Genomic DNA, 17,560 nt, shown 5'->3' with positions numbered 1-17,560 from the left:
ATCATTATTGAGACTTATCAGCTTAATCCAGCTCAAATGACTGCAAAAAACATTAATCACAACCAGTTACATTGGAATCAAAATCAAAGCCTTGATAATGTTTCGGCATGAAATCTGTCAAATCGCTTTAATTCTCAATATTTTATTGTCTGTCAGTTTCAATCCAAGCACAGCAATCTCTGCCTTCAAAATGCTTTTACAGTTGAACAGCTATTGAAGTAACATTCAAAATACAGTTATGGTAGAAATCTGAGAATGCGTTTGCATGTACTGTAGTGAATGGGTTGCCGTAAAATGTGTTTGCAGTCAACCAATTTGTAGTCAGATTTCCCCTCTACTCAACTGCAAACTTAAACCAAGGTTGTCTTATTGTCAGTGAGTCAGTGATATAAGATGCAGAAGCAGTTTGACTGAAGGTGAGACGACAGTTCATTTTTACAGTTTTTCCTAAAGGTGCAAATTTGACAAACCTTTACAAACAGTCTATCATTCAGCTGTAGAAATGTGTTTGTTTAGTTTGTAAAAGCTACAGTATTTTATTATAATGTCAGTGACAGTATTCGTAAGTGTTTGGATTGTATTTTGAACAAAAGAAGACATTTCTATGAAGAGTGATCTTTGATTTTATCCCCGACACTACTGTCACAGTGATTCTAACCCCGTCTGAAGCTCCTAATGCAGAATCACACATCACACAAAAGCCCTGTTTGACACCTGGTGACATGCATGCACATGGCCAAAATGAAAATTCTGCATGCTGAATATAGTATGCACAGTCACAGCTCTGGCATTTTTTCCATCCCATAACAACATGTGCATGCTGACTTCATAATGGTGGACTAGAAGCACCGAGGATCAATAAGAAGCTAAGAGCACTGTCTATTATCTAGAGCTAGCGGAGCAATGCTACACAACATTAAAAATACATAAAGGTTCATTAGGCCACCCTACTAGTGGACAGGATAGAGAGGTGTTACATCCACTGAAGGATTTCCATCAAGGGAATGGGAATTTTAGTCGAGGCTCGCCATACAAGCTGTCAGTCAAACCCCACCTTAGCCATTGTGAACTCTGACACAAATCATGTCAATAAATCTATGAGAATCAATGGACTCTATGTGTGATGTAATGGACGGAGGGATTGAATGTGAAGAGGGAAGGTGGCCCTGTGGAGGAAACAAACTTGCATGTGAATAAACACACAGGCATGGGTTAATATTGACATCCGCACTAAGACCATTTCCTCATATAACCAATATTTCATGGCATAAAGACGATGTTTGTTTCCAGCTGAGAAGTCGCACACGTGAGCTTCTTTATTTAGTTCCAGTAAATCAAATCAGTTTACATAAGATTGACATGAGACAGGCTGCGTATGCGGGTGTAAACAGTCCATTTATAGCTCTACAGTCAGGGAAATTAATTTTGCTGATTATTTTGTGACACAGATACAAAAACTTACTGTGTGCGCAGGGTGAAAGCTGCACTGGTGATGGAGGTCGGCAGGTTGAGTCCCTTTGTGATTTCTCTCCATATTTTCTTGTTGATAACCTCCACCAGGCCTCCCTTCTCTGTCACCAGCTTGTACAGCATGTACAGATCCAGAACCTGCTTGGCCATGATGGGGATACGATTGACTGGGGTTCCTACGGAGGAAAGGAGCGCCATAAAATAAATCAATACATTACAAATCATACATCTCAATCAGATTCGGTGAATGACACACAATGAATGCTTTGTGCATTTGTGTATCCGATGTGCATACATTTTTAACATGGACATTCCCAATGGGAATGGAAGCCATAATGCTGACAGTTTCTCTTGTGTGCATCCCTGCTGAAACATTTAAAGCTGCTACAGTGAAAATGACAAGGCAGGCTGAATTCCACATTATGCATTAATTCATTTACCAATCAATGCTGAAACCCAGCATCATTTTGTGACCTCTAGATGCTGATCTAAGCGCTGTCAGGATGCTGATAAGACAAGGGTGGGCCTGTTGCCTGCACGCCTGTTAAATTTGGCTTGAAAACATATTAGCCCAGTTAAGGCAATCTGGCTTGACCTGGAAAAGGAGATTCGCAAACAACACAAAGCAAAGCGGCTCTAGACTTTTGATACAGATGCATTAATCTTGTCAACAGCTTATCTGCAGTGAAGCTTGCAGGGAGCGTGTGGGGAGGAGGCGAGGGGGGGGAGCACAACGAGCAGGGAGGAGGGGGAGGTTCACAGTATGCAGCAGAATCAAAAAGTGCAATGTGCAACAGTGTAAGCATGGAGCAGGAGGAGGGGACTGGGGATTGTGACGACCTGCTAATCCATGGGCAGTGGTGGGTGGGGGGCTCCTGGATAGGCCACTATAATGAAGCTTATTTAGAGGATTGTACTAAGTAAATCCACACCCCTCTGCTGTTAGTGCTGTTGGGCCCAGCGCAGGGGAGTTGTACAGATTTGCCCTCACAGCTAATGCCAGCCAATCCTTCAGCCCCTCCACAGGCTGCTCTTAACCTGGAATCAGACTCATTAATGACTTTGTAAAATAGCAGTGTGATCAGGCCATGAAGATTAGCCCTGATTCATTTTCTTAAGTTAGCAACATGTCTTAAAGCCATGTGCAAGGGGCCTAGGTGAACACATGGACCTACATAAGTGCGGAGATCAGGAAGGTACAGCAGCACCGCCAGGTCATGGCTCTGTGTGTAGCTCTGACCCCCTTAGTGCACCACTTAATACTGGTTGTGATGGTGGTGGCGTAGCTTTCTCTACTGTTAAGTTCACTGAAAATCACTCTATAAGGATGAGAGAGAATTCTGTTAATATAGGTCTACACCCAATAAGGCTGCGATATTGAACAATAATTGTTTGCCACCACAGTCTTGAGTAAAAACTTTTTATGGGTTGCAGGCAAAAGAGAATAGAAACCTTTTGCCAGAGCCTATACATTCAAACACAGACCTGCAAGTAATTATAGGCTGTCAGGATAACACATACAAGGCAGAAATATAAGCAGGAATACAAAATTCATAGTGGAACCAGCGTGTTAGATACACCTTTACAATCTAATTGAATCTAATACAATGTACCTACAAGAAAAATCCAACTTCAAGTCAAGTTTATAATGTTCACCTCCATTCATGTAATTGGAGGTTGGATTTTTAATATGATTGCATTTGACTTTATCAGATGCCACTGGTACACTTAATGAAGCAATTAAGTAGAAAATAGTTTTGGATTTAAATTTAAAAAAATGAGACTTATACAATAAGTACAGCCCTATAACTATATTGTGCCTGTAAGATCTCCTCTCACTCTGTACAATGAAAGTAACCACAGCACCACAGCATACCGTATGTGGTTAATATTGTTCAGCTTGTTAAAGCTGCAGAATATCTCAGCTCCAGAGCCAATTAACAATTAGCAAAACAAAAGAACGTTTGCCAAGATGCCAGCTCCTCTTAGAGATCATTTGGATTAGCTGAGTACAGAGTGAGAGGAGAGCAACAATTATTTAGCATTTAACTTTGTAAGTCTCCATTAAATGTCAAGTCTGTACTTCTGCTTGGCATTCCAATAAATAAATTAGCATTAATTCTTCCAAATGCACATTCATTGTTTTTTTTTTTTTTTTACTTTTTATAGTAAGTGGTAGCTATTTTCAAATTGGAGCTATTTCATTTTAGACATGTATTGATGTCTTTTCAAAATCAGTTGCAACAATACACTTAGTATATAGATGTGTACATAAATTACAACCAGTATTGTAATAACATTATAGAAAACTGCAGTGAGTTAATGATTTTTAAAAGGTCCCTTTTCTGATTTGTTTATCACATGTTTATCAGACTGAAAAGAAAATAAACCTTATTCTGAGGAGGCATAATAGACCAAAAGTACTGTAGATGGCAGACCTTCCATCACATCTCTGGGCAGTTGCAACATTTCCAGAACATGCACTGGATCAAAGCACCAGGAATGCTTAGCTGCCAGCAACTCCTCTGTTATTTAATGCAGCGTTGGACATCAATCCTGCATCAAACAATTAGTACAACTAGAGGGGTCAGAGATCAGCCAGGGGTTATTGATGTGTGAATTAAACTGCAGGTCAGCAGGAAGCCATGTTTTCATACTGGCCCGAATGTGAACAATGAGAGCACAACAAATGAGACACAACGGCACTGGCCCCATAGTGACAGGCCAGCAGTTAGTTCAGCTTTAATTCACACCTATGCTTTTATCCACTCCTTTATTAGTATCTGCTGTCGAATCAGATCAGATTTAACGTATTTACAAGGAACTACTTTCAGAGAACATAACCACACAAAACCAGCTAAACAACAGACAGGGCAGATTACATACAGGACAGCAGAGTGTGTGGAGTGTGTATATGAGAGAAAACCAAAAAGATACAAAACATCCTAAGAGAACCAGAGATGGTTTGAAACCTAAAACGGCATTAATTAGTCAACACTTGACATCGGCCAGGTTTCACATTTCGACATGGCCCGACCCCATATGAAGGTGCTGGAAAAGCACCTTTGATAATAATGTAATTGACCAAAAACCACATTAGCAACACTTGGCCAGTTAGCCAAAGAGTTCCCTAATTTAAGAGACTCAATGTGCCGCCTGCCTTTAGAGTTCACCATCTGTTCCATTTCCAACCCTGCAGACATTTAGCTGTAACAGGCTTAATTAGGCCAGTCCAAAACATCTCTTTTGATCACAGCAGCATTAGTCCTCTGTCTCACTGTCCCCTTAATGTACTCTGTATTCTGCTGTTAAAATTATTCCACATTTCAGCCTCATTGCTTATTAGAAATATCATGATCGGCAACAATACAATACTGTACACTTCATGGCATTAGGCCATGCAGGCCTCAAGAAGGCAACTACTGGGTATTTCATCTCTCTGTAAAGCCCTGATTTGTCCACTCGGCTTCTCTGAGCCAATCTGTAATTGGCTGCAGGCTTCACCTCCCATCATCCTTTGCCCTGGACTGATTTTCCCCCAGGGACAGGGCCATCAGGAGCCTAGTGATTAATGGCATCAGGGGTCAGAGGTCACTCTGGTGGGAAGTGCCGCGGCTGAGGGCCCCTGAACCACTCCCTAAGTCTTTCCTCCAACTTCCACAGGGAACACAAGAGCCACACGGCTAGTCTTCAAACGGCTAGACTTCAGATGATAAGGGATATAGAGTCAGACACAGGAGTACGAGGGTTTGACAAGTACAGGCCTTTCAGAGATAACACATTTGGAGAGTGTTTGATATTAGGTGATATAGCTGATATTGTTGTGCAGATAATCTACTGTGCTGATTTGTCTGCATGGCAGAAATCCTTGGCAGCATTTACACTATGGGAAAATAAATCCCTCCATGATGGAATGATAGCAATAAAAAAAAAATAAAAATAAAAAAAACTTAACTATACAGTAAAATAGGTAATCAAGTAAAAAGCCTTTTAGCTGTCATATCAGAGGCTGGGGGCATTGATCAGACCATACGCAATTTGTAATAATCACTAACACTGGCCCTATGCATTGAGCAAACCAAACAGACTGTGACAAAGATAGACTGTCGATCTGAATCAAATACTATCCCTCCTGACCTAACATCCAGCTTTCTATCTCAACGTGAGGAGGGAAAAAAAAGAGAAAAGAACAAGGTCATTTTATCTGACCCCTGACCTATTTTTAGTAGGAAACAGCTGTTCGCATTAAAGGGCCTCTATAATAAATCAATTGGGTGCCCCTGACGCCAGTAGTGGTAAATTCCATATTGCTGACTTCACATGATGGGCATTTTTTAAATAATTAAGTGACAGAGTGACAGCCTTCCAGCGGACAACACACAGGAAATTAATTTTTTACTGAATGAGCATTGGCTGGTGTGAGGTTTCACTACCATCTACAGAACAAAAAAAAAAAAAAAGAGAGGGAAAAGGAGAGGGCGAAGAGGACACAACACATCATCTCATGGTCGCTGGTTGCTTTAATACTAGTGATCAATTGAATTGATTATTCTACTTGATTATTCTACTTTTTTGGACTCGGATGAGTGACATGGATGCCAATACAAAGAGAGAATAAGACAGAAAAACTCAGAAAAGAGCAGGGTGGAGAGAAGAGAGAGATGACCAGAAAAAAAAAAGTAAGCGTGAGAAAGAGAAGAAAGAAGGCATGAAGAGGGAGACAGTTTTTTGCTGCCTTTAGGAGGGAAGGGAAGAAGGAAGGAAGGACAAATGGAAGGAAGGAAAAAAGGAAGGGGGAGGGGTAGTAGCTAGCCAGCTGGAGAAAGACCGGATTACTGCTGTAAGGAAGGTGTCAGCCAACACAAACAGCCCCTGGCCTCATGGCAGTGTCTGAGTCCTTTCAAAGCACTCCAGCCCACCACCAACACCTTCCTCGCCCTCCTCCTCTTCCTCCCCCTTCCTATCTCAACCACCATATCTACATACCAGATAAGACCCAACCAGGGCTACATCTCACTCTCTGCAATTCAAACCTTTTCCTCAGTTTAATCTAAGTACATTTAATACTAATGTATTGTGAGGTGTTAATGAGAAACTCTAATGCCAAAGCAGTCTCAAACCACTCTCAAATGCTTTCTGAACTAAAACATGTCAAGAACATACATTATTTGAAGGCGTAAAATGAATCACGTGCTCAAACTGTTTAAATGCCCCACCGTTTGCTGTACTTTGTGTAATAATAAATTTTGTAGAGCCGCATCCTATTAGATAAAAGGGTTTAGATTTAGGTGATACACCCAAATATTTTCTTCAGTCATCTTGAGGTGACTTATGTTCACCACCTTGCATCCATAGTTTGAAAAATGTAGCACACTTTTTAGAGAGTGTCAACACAGAACAGCCTAAACCCTTCATTAACACAGGACAGAGAGACACTGACAGGAGAGACAAGTGTCTGGACTCCACATGCTAGGAGTTTACTTTATGTCGGGCAGCCCCTGGCTGTTTAGTTTATATGTTCATACATCGTGGCAGCATATTGTCAGGACACTGCTGTACGACATGTTTGTTTTATTTTTAATGCACGGACAGGGACATAAAAGGTAAAAAAGCCTTGAGTGTATGGAATTTGCTATCTTTAGTCCAGGCAGAGCCACCGCTTGCACGACGGACCAATTCATATCAAGTGTTAAGATATGCACTCTCCACATAAGGGAAGTTAAATGTAACGTTACACTACAGATACATTGCTATTCTAAGCATGAAGCTAAAGCCACAGCTGGTAGACACATGGACAGACAGATAGAAGAAGAGGGACAGTAGTCTAATAAAGTCCATGATAGACCATGTGGGTCGATATGCTCTGTAGTGTTGGCTGCATAGGTTTCATTCCTGTCATGTCAATAAAGTGCAATTAATGTGAATTGACAGAGAGAGAGAGGCAGTGAGACAAAGGGAGAGAGGTAAGACATGACAGAGTAAGAAATAATGACAAATCTGCTGCCAACAGTCTCTTTCTTGGCCTGTGAGTTTAAATTCAATAAAAAGACATCCGACAGAATAAACAACATGTGGCCCTGTGGGGTCACATGTATCCATCTACAGACCAATAAAGACAATGTGCTACACCATGATCAAGTCACACCATGGCATGACGTGCCTATACCAACAACAGTGCAATAAAGGGATTAACAGATGTAAGGAAAATGTTAAATAGACTGCACTTTAGCGCTGGTCATGCCTACTTTGTCCACTCAAAGCCCTTTACAACACATGCCACATTCACACATTCACACACACACTCACACACTGATGCCACAGCATCGCAATTTGGGGTTCAGTGACTTGCCCAAGGACACATCACCATGCGGACTGGAGGAGCTAGGGATGGAACCACTGGCCTGATTGGTGGCTGACCCGCTCTACCTCCTGAGCCACAGCTGTCCCAAAGTACTGCAGATTCACATAACACAAAGTACTGCATTCATCTGGGCAATTAAGTGACAAAGCAACTGTTCAAATGTCAGATCAGATCAATAATATTAAGGGCATTTTCACATGAGCACAATTCATGTCCATTTGTTGATTTGATGAAGAATAAAACACATGACTTTCAAGTAATAATGACAAGAGGAAAACTATATCCTATTTCGTACTGCCACCTTGATTAGAATCTTTACTTGGTCTGAAAAATGCAATGGACAAATTTCATCTTTTTGGGAAGAGCATACAACACCATAGAGCCTTGTCTTTTGTTTCTTCCTCCCACTATTTCTTCCATCTCAATAAAAGAACAAATAGTAAGGGGAAAAAAGCAAACATGCAATGATGGATAAGTCACTTGAAGCTATATTTACTCAGGAAACAGTGAGAGTAGCTTCTTAGTAAGAATTATTACAGCAGGCAGACAGTCAGTATATTAAAGGAGCTGTCTTCTGTGCACTGTCAACCGCTTCAGCCAGTGGTGTAAAACACTGCAAAACTGGCGACGCTCCAAACAACAGCCAGAAGCTGTAAATCTCACCGGGTGCTGTTCACACACTGGGGAGGCTGTCAGACTGCAAATAATGACACTTCTAGAACTTGAATTACATGATTAGAAGTTTGTCAAGTGCAATATGGCATTAAATCTTTGCACTGACAAACCTGATACTGTTACAAGTGATGTTAAAGTACTGTTAATTGTTTTGTCCAGCCTTCATCTTTTGATGGGAGAGAGAGAGAGAGAGAGAGAGAGAGAGAGAGAGAGAGAGAGAAACATGACTCCTTTTCCATGGGTCATGAAGATGGGTCACCTGGTGAAATAGAGGGGGAGGGGGATTGAAAAGGTTGGATGGCGCGAAAAGTGAGATGGCCTCTCCAACTGTAACCCAAGTCTCCTCGATCCCCAGAGATGCAGCAGATCAACTGACTAGACCCCAATCAACACCGACTGATATGGAGCTGACAAAGAGATGGATGGATGGACGGATGGATAGATGAATGTGGGGAAGGATGGCTGAGGTCGCCTATGTAGCATAGTTATTCAGGATCATTTTAGGCCATGGAGTACTCCAATTCTGTGACAGAAATTCATGGAGAAGTTATGGACATAATTGAAGAAATGAAGAAACATTTGAAGGTTGAAGGCAATCTGACAGATGTCTGCTACTCATCTCCCCTATACAGACACATTTGCACCACTCTATTCTGTTTTATTTTGACAAAAAGGAAAAAAAATACTGTGGCAACTATGTGTATAGATGTTCATATCCATCCATTAGTGCTTTGGACTTTTTCTGTGTCATGGATCTGGTTACTCCACCTTGCAGCCACATTTTAAGGTAACCAACCACCATCTTTGTCTCACTTAAACATCTTGCTGACTAGTGAAATTGAGCAGGTGGCTGGTGAACTTGCAGTGTACCAACCACACACCAGTGCTTTAAATGTGTTACTGTGAGTCCTGCATTCTGCACACTTACCCCGAGTCAGAAAAAAGCTCTATTGCAGCATTCTTAAAGTCTGGACCTCAGCTCATATCTGGACTGAACAGCAAGTCGATCTGGATCCTGCCCATAACTCAGTGATAGTGAACTGGGGGCCTGTGCGCCACATACATCCAGCAGAATGCTACCCAATTCAGAAAATGTGCAACTCTAATATTGGTCACCACTGGAAGGGGTCCAGTTCACCCAGAGAGTGATTGTTGGCTAGCTTTCCAACTTCTAGCAACAAGCCAAAAATAATTCATAGTTCACCTGCTCTACAGAATTGGATTATTGTCCAACTCCATCCTCTCTACTGGCAGACCTCCCATCAAACTGCTCGGCTCTCAGTCTGGTCATTCCCTGGAGCCGGCAGCAGCGCACCGGTCAGATACAGGAGGTAACTCCAGAGATGCCGGAGAATCACTAAGCACATGCGTTTATTTTCGTGCTCACACATTAATGTTACACTGAAAAATTTGCTTGCAGATACAGAATGTGTCTCATTTCCCCTAGCACACAATTTCTACAGCTAGTCTAAACGTAGTTGTAACAATATGTCTCAGACACAATTAAGTGAGCAATAAAAGCAAAAAAAGTGCACCACTGAGCAATAATTTTGAGAAAATTGCTTAACTGTATTGTTTAGACCGACTATGAAGGGTTCACTTGAGCTTAGGACAGTGTGCTTTTCTAATAACTTCATGTCTTCAGCACTACAGGCTGTACACCTCCACTCAAACCTGTTGTATTGCTCATGCATGAGACATGCATTTAGTATGTGAACAACATTTCTCCACCCCTGTTGCATAATACCGGTAAAGCTTGTTTTGTTGAACATTTTGTGTTGCCAGTGCTGAGATCTCATCCTTATTTTGCTGAGTACAAACATGTTTTTCTTGACAATTTGTTTTTTTCTTTTTTTCAATTCTGGACACGAACAGCTGTTAAGAGCTACCTAAACAGTGTGTAGAGTTAACAAAATATATGGAAATATCTGCTCAAAGACGTTTTCCATGTGCTGTGCTACAGACATAATTTGGTTACTCAGTTCTGCCATGAGTATTTAAATGCATCCTTTGTTATCTTACCCTCCATTTGCAGTAGATCTCCCCTGTTTGTTTGAACCGGCTTTAAAGACCTGTAATTGTGACTGCACTGAAAGAATCTTGTGTAAAGTAATTCATAAATGTAGTTTGTAATTCAGTAAGTTTGTTTTTTTAAGAAATTTCTGAGCAAGCTTTAGCGACAAGGGCGATGAGACAGCTAGAGGAGATTTACAATGTGTGGTTGTTGGAGGAGGGGGAGGTAAAGTCTTTGTTGACATATACAGTGGTTATAAACACTGATGATACAGGCCTGTATTGTGAGTTACAGTCAGTTAGGAAAAGGTCAATAAAAGTTGTTTTCTATCCACAAGCAGAGCTACTCAAGAACAAGCATGAAAACACTAAAAGGTGTACAGTCAACTAAATTTGAACATGTAGCAATTCTGAGTACTGCTACCAAATACTGCTTGCTGTTTAAACCTTCTTCAGAATTGACTTTTTAAATTAGTTTCAGGAGACATGAAACACTGAACATCAAATCTGCATCAAGAAAACATGTCCTGACAAAGTATATCAGCTAATGCGTTAGTGCTTCACAATTTAAAATCTAAAACAGTTTGTACAAATATAGTGGATGACCTCTGCTCTATATTTACATCTGACTGGAAGATCAACAGAAGGAAAAGTAACCTAATAGCTTGGCCTTGTAAACAGCCATCTCTGATCTTTGCAGAAATGTCAAGAATGTATATGTCACAGCAACAATGGTATGTTGTACGCATAATAGAAGGAGGGGCTTTGGCATCAACTGTAGATTCCTGTGATAAAGCTGCAGAGGTTATGGGTCTTCACTTTTTCCACTCGAGTAGCTTGAAACTCAGGTAAAACACATCTGAGAGAGACAGAGAATGCGGGCAACCGTAATATTTAGTAAAAATAAACAAAAAAGGGTTATAGACTATAGATAAAAGAAACGATGCAAGGAAGAGAATGAGGTCATCTATGGTCACACAGGTGACAGTTCACTGGTCACACTGGGTATTGCTGGTTTAAAGGATAAGTGTGTGGCAGTGATGTCTTCACTGACAGGTGCAATATTGAGGTTCTCCCGCTCCGTTCCAGCAAGCTATGTAATGCAGCTAACTGCTTCAATCAATGGACACCCGGATTGACAGATAAAGCCATCAGCTGACGAGCCCCATTTGGGGCCCAGCAAAACTGATCAATACAGGAGACATCAGCTGCCATACACTGAGGAGAAAGAGGGATATGTTGAAACAGGCCATGAAATTGTGGGGGGATGTGCACTCATCTTGGAAATTTTAACTCCCATCAATGCTAATAACATTTGGCTTTAGAAATCCATGACAGTGGGTCATTCATTTACCTTTCAGGGATTCTGCAGATGCTCCTAATGCCGAGAGACTTAAAAGATCAAGTGTGTAGGATTTCAGGGGATATAACAGCAGAAATGGAATAAAATATTTCTAAGAATGTTTTCATTACTGTATAAATCACCCGAAAGTAGGAATTGTGTTTTTGTTACCTCAGAATGAGCTCTTCATATGCACAGCTGGAATGGGTCCTCCTCCTTAGAGTCAACCATGTTGCATTTTTAGCAGCCAACGTAGGGGAGGATGAGGCAAAGGGTATTCAGTTGGTTGCAATCTGCAACTTAACTGCTAGTTGCCACTAAATCCTATACATTACATTTCAGAGGCGGAGCATTTTGCCTTCCTGATTTGCTTGACTTGCTCAGATTTCACTGACTTCATTTTTCCTTGATATTTGTGCTTCTACCATGGGCAAGTAGGCTTCACAGTTAAATAGTTTTTTTTTTTGTCCATGTTTCTTGTTGATGTTCGTTTGCGAGTCTGCACAGTGTCTTCTATTTTGAAGTACCAACTTCTCTACACCTTTCCTGTGTCTGACTTCCTGTCTGGCTTGATCTGTTCTGTGCAGATTGACCCGTTGTCCGTCAAAAATAGACAGCACACATTCTCTGCGGAGCAGAGTGGAGAGCTGCTTCTGGGACACTTCTGAGACCGAACGCGCTTGGTGGAAATGCATGCTTTATCTAGAATGGCAGAGATCAGCTCAAACAGACTCATCTTGGGTAGAAGGCACCCAGTGGAGTTTAGGTGTTAAGCCTAGTTGAAGGGGATGAAAACTTATCTTTGTATACTCATCTATAGTAACCTGTCAACTGATCACTACTTATATCTAACCATGTATCCCAACCAACCAAGCATATCAATTAAAATGCTCTCTACAAAGTGGCAATAACATTTGGCAATGATATGCTTCACGGCCATTTCTTCCCTCAAATCAAGCGTCTTGTTTTCCATTAGGCCACAGTGCACTCAGATCTCTGTTACCGTGTGGCTTATGCAACACTGCTGCAGAGCTGCTCTGGAAGTGAGCTCAGGGCTATTGTATTGGTGTAGGGCTCCTCTGGGGGCTGTAATGCATTTCATACCATCCATCACGGGGTGTGGAGGCCAGGAAACATTGCTTTAAGAGCACACACAGGACACAGATGGAGAAGCAAGACATGCAGATATCCAGAGATAGCACAAGATTGGGAGCTTCATGTGGGAACAGCTTAACATAGCCCCCGCTAAAAAATCATTTTGAGTGCAAAAAAGAGGAAACCTCACACAAAAGGTGCAGCTGGTTTTTTTTATAGGAATACAAAATGTTGAGAAAGAAAAAAAAGGCAAAAATTCTCATGTGACTTTTCTTGATTTATAAAAATGTTTTCTCCTAGATTAACTTGTATGACTCACTACATCTACAATGAATAAATCAATTAATACTTTCTGAATCAATTAAGAATTATTACAAAATTAACTTTTGTCAGTCCTCTACATACAATGTTTATTCATTAAAATAGTTAAATAATGTAACTCAGTTTCTATACATCATTGCCCCATCAAGCATTTCATGCAGGAATATTTTCTATTTTTTCCTGAAAGCAACATATCTTTTTGCCTCATCAGCCTGTTTTTAGATTATGCCTTTGAGAAAGTCTTTGAATAACAAAGATGCTTGTTTGGGGGAAACAATGCTTGCTGCGTCAGTTTTCAGTCATATTTAACTTTTCTGAGGTCGTGTTCATAAAACAGCCCCTTCATACTCCTTGTGTGACTACGAATACTCTTATATTTGTACACGTGCTTTTCAGAGTACTTGCAAATGTATTCCACTAAAGACAAAACAAGATGCATGGTGAACTGAGCAGCCAGTGTTATTTTTACCCTGACCAATGACCTCGCTGGGAACCATGAATCTCCTTGAGGCCTGCACTCGTCATCTTCCCTGCTCATTTACTTATGAGCTTGGTGATTAAGAATCTCCCAGCTCTGCAGCTTAGAGACTCAAATCCCTGTACAGTATGGTCGTAATTAAAGATGGACAGCACAGTGGCAATCCAGGGCTGTGGAACAGTCTGGCTAAATGACAGAGGAAATAACAGGGAGGCAGTGTGGATTGGGGGTTGGGTTGAACAGGCAGAGAGAGGAAGAGACACAAAGAGTAGTCTTGGTTGTAAAAAACAAACAAAAACAAAAAATAAAAAGTTGAAAGATTTTAATCTAACGTCTCCCAACACACACACACCTCCACACACAAAACATCAGGAAAGCTACTATTTCCTTTTGTTTTGAAGGAAGAGCATAACCACCATAGATGTGCTCGTACCCCAAAGGCTAGGCTGTAATTTCCCAGCCAAAGGGTGGAGTTTACCAAAGGCAAAGATAATCTGAGCCCTCAAATATATCAACACGGTAACCGCAAAATCCTTGATCACAAATGCAGGGGAGGATGGGTCCAATAAGAATGGTTTCGCCTCTTCTTTTGGCGTCTGTCTTGAGGTAATGATTAGAAAGCAGTGGTTAGAATCTGTGTATCATTTGGGTCCCCGCCCTTTCCTGAGAGTAGGGGCCCTTTGCTGCCAGCACTGGTCTTTTACTACGTCTGCCTGGTTATTTTTCTGTCTGGTTGGAGAGCTCGGTCAGCTTTAGCCCACTGACAAAGTGCTTTCAAAGGGACATGAAAGAGCATGGCCTTGTTTCTACACAAGCTGACCGATGCCTCCCTTATCCTCCCCGCTGTCACCCTGGCACCCCGTCTCCTAGTATGGTGTCCATGTCTGGCCTCTTCATCCTTCATCCTCTCTTTTCGGCCTTTTCACACATATAGACACGCGACGGTCACTCCCTTGTCTGCTGTCCGTCAGCATTGCCCTATCAAAAAGGTTGACCCCCACTTATTTGGAGATCATTAATCATCCCGTGTAGGACAGGAGGCCCCTTAATCCAGCCCACCAAGCAGGCCACAGCACTGCCCTCCGCCCCTATCCCCCATGGTGTTATCAAGTTTCAGTGGTTGTAACTGTAGCACAATAAACAGAGGGGGAAGGAGAATGGGGTGGTGGCAAGGGAGGAGGAAGGAGATGGAGACAGAAAGAAAGACAAGAAAGGACAAAATGTAATTTCCTAATTGCATTTTATTGTTGCCTTCTATGTAAAACATGCGTCTTGGGTCTTGGAAACTGTGTATATCTAAAAAAAACAAAACCAAAACTGCATTGCATTGAGGAAAATTAATTGTATAAAAGCAAAGTGGCTGTTCAAAAGGTCAAACTCAAATGAAAATCAATCTGAAATGGACAAATGTGCTCACAATGCCCAGTGTTTTGGTTGTTAAACCAACCAGGTGCCGCCACTTTCCAGAAGTTGAGGGGTGTTAACTAAAGGAAAATGAGGCCATATCAAAGAGCCAGAGAATGTTCCTATTGTAGTGCAGTGTTTGTACAGAGGGCCTGCCTGTTACGAGGGCCAGTGTGAGGCTGACCGGGGGAGTAATATAATGCATACATGGATCCCCCAGAGCCCATTCATGGTGTAATTGGTGTGGACAGAGCTCTCAGTCTCAGGGTTACAGTTAGAGAACTTCCTCTAATGTCCTGCTGGGAGGCCACTCTTCCCAGACCACAAATAATACAAAAAAATATACAGTTTAATCTGCATGTAAATTTCTTTCATCATGTGAAAAAACAGAGACATGAGCTACTTTGATTTGTTTTTGATGAGGTTTTTCAGGGTTTTTCAAAATCATAGTGAGTGGTCTTCCCTTTTTATCTTGTCTGACATGACAATAAATGACTGACCTGTTCCACTTTTGATTCTTCGTCAAACAAAAGCCCATGTGTGCCATTCTGCTATACGAACCCTGAAAACATTACTGGCAGCCACAGTGAAGATTTACAGGAACAAACAGAGCAGAGCCACGGCCACTGGGTTTAACTGTGGAGCAGCAGCTAATTGAGACATCTATGTTATAATCATTACCTTCTCCCTTTCCCTCCCCCCTTCTCCTTCCTCTAATTCTACATATCTTTCTCTAGCCCCATCAAGCTCACTGCAACGTAATGCCACAGACAAGTCCGGCTTACCACATTATTATTATTAACAGGCCTAAATCTAAGATGTAGGGATTTCCCCCTAAAATAACCCTTAAGCAGCGATAGCACACCATGTGGTCCTTCTTAAGCTGAATCTACACTTCCCATTAGGAGTGTCACACTGGGATGGATCTACCCTTTGCTGACCACAACGTGTGAGGTTTTCTGGCTGGAGTAGAAGAAGTTAAAACACTTGTCTTTACCCCCTGCTACCCCCTCCCTTCTTGACTGGTGATTTCACTGAACAGGAGCCTCTCTCTCTCTGGCTCTGTCCATCACAGCCTGTGGCCATTAATCATCTCAAGTGGACAGCGCTGACAAACAGTTGGCTGCATCACTCCTTTATTTTCTCTCTTTTTTTTTCTTTATCACGCACCCATAGCTCCTGCAGGCACACTTATTGCCCCCCAACCCCAATTCCTGCCTCAAACTCCCATCCCAAATGAGAAAGTGGCTGGGTGACAAACCCAAACAAACATTCTGCATAATCGAAACCTTTGAGGTGGTTAATGGCGTCCTGCCTGTGCCAAAGCTTTTCTCTGCGCTCCCAGTGGGGGTGAAACAGCAAAACCTGTAATGGATATGATAAACGGTGACCGTTGACATAACTCATGAAGGCTAATATCCTCCACCCACACTGAGCTCCGGTGCATTTACATTACATTTACATGTCAGGCCATTAGCTGATGATTCTATCTGCGGCAAATGACGGGAGGTTCTGCAACAAAAGCAACAAACAGAAAGGTAGAGGGGGATTTGTGTGTGTGTCTTCTGCCATTTCTGTGATGCAGAGTCCTATCAATGGGCCCCTTTAAGCACAGACAGGATTTAGGACAGCTGCTAAAATTCCTCAACCATTAACACACACACACACACACACACACACACACACACACACACACACACACACACGCCTGCCTGTTTTTAAGTGCAGAGGCAGGAAATGGGAATCCCTCGTAAGTTTTCCTTCCGCTGCTGCTTTCCTCTCAAGGCCTTGAGGCCCCCACAACGAGGTGGGAAAAGCACTTCACCATTTGTCTCTCTCCATCCAGAGATTCCACTGGATTTCACTTAACCTTCTTTACACTTCAGAAAATGAGGTAGCAATTGTCAGCATTCTGCTTGTAAGGTCAGTCAAATGAAGAGGCTGGCATTTCCCATTCACCAGCTGATATCCCCCTCTCATCCACACAGTGACATTGACTTGGCTTTCCACATACTCTTTAATTATTAAAAAAAGTGAAATAATCTTGACCCATGTCTCGATGAAGCGAAATGGAAGCAGGTGTAAACACAGTAATTAGAAGGTGCCATCAACATGAGCTTGACAAGTCTTGTGCTTCATCTGCAAACAGCAAAAAGGGAATCCAGCCAAGCAATTTGTTCCCTGTGATTAAGACTCCTGGTTGAGAGACTGAGGTCAGCCAAGTGACTCTTGTCTGAACAGAAGGGTGAAGAACTCACTCTTAAGTAGCCGAAAGCACACCCGACCCTCTTGTACAATGGTTGCATCAGGTGTCCAACGTCAAAGCAACATCTCTGTCATATCCAGCATCCACTTTTGAAACACCATACAGCCATGTATCCCTTTTTCCTTTGCTTCACAC

The 17,560-nt window shown here is 41.9% G+C and overlaps 1 protein-coding gene across 1 annotated transcript in view; it reads right to left on the bottom strand.

Moving 5' to 3' along the window:
* The window catches only part of LOC143328663 (AT-rich interactive domain-containing protein 3B), a 50,943-nt gene that overhangs the window by 7,140 nt on the left and 26,243 nt on the right, over positions 1-17,560 (bottom strand). Inside the window, exon 5 of the mRNA XM_076743977.1 lies at positions 1,463-1,646. Coding sequence (XP_076600092.1) covers positions 1,463-1,646 — 184 coding nt within the window. The remainder of the gene's footprint in view (positions 1-1,462; positions 1,647-17,560) is intronic.

The sequence above is a fragment of the Chaetodon auriga genome, chromosome 1 (genome assembly GCF_051107435.1).
Source record: "Chaetodon auriga isolate fChaAug3 chromosome 1, fChaAug3.hap1, whole genome shotgun sequence".
Lineage (NCBI taxonomy): Eukaryota > Metazoa > Chordata > Actinopteri > Chaetodontiformes > Chaetodontidae > Chaetodon > Chaetodon auriga.
Note: the sequence above shows the minus strand (reverse complement) of the source record. Positions and strands in the feature narration are given on the sequence as shown.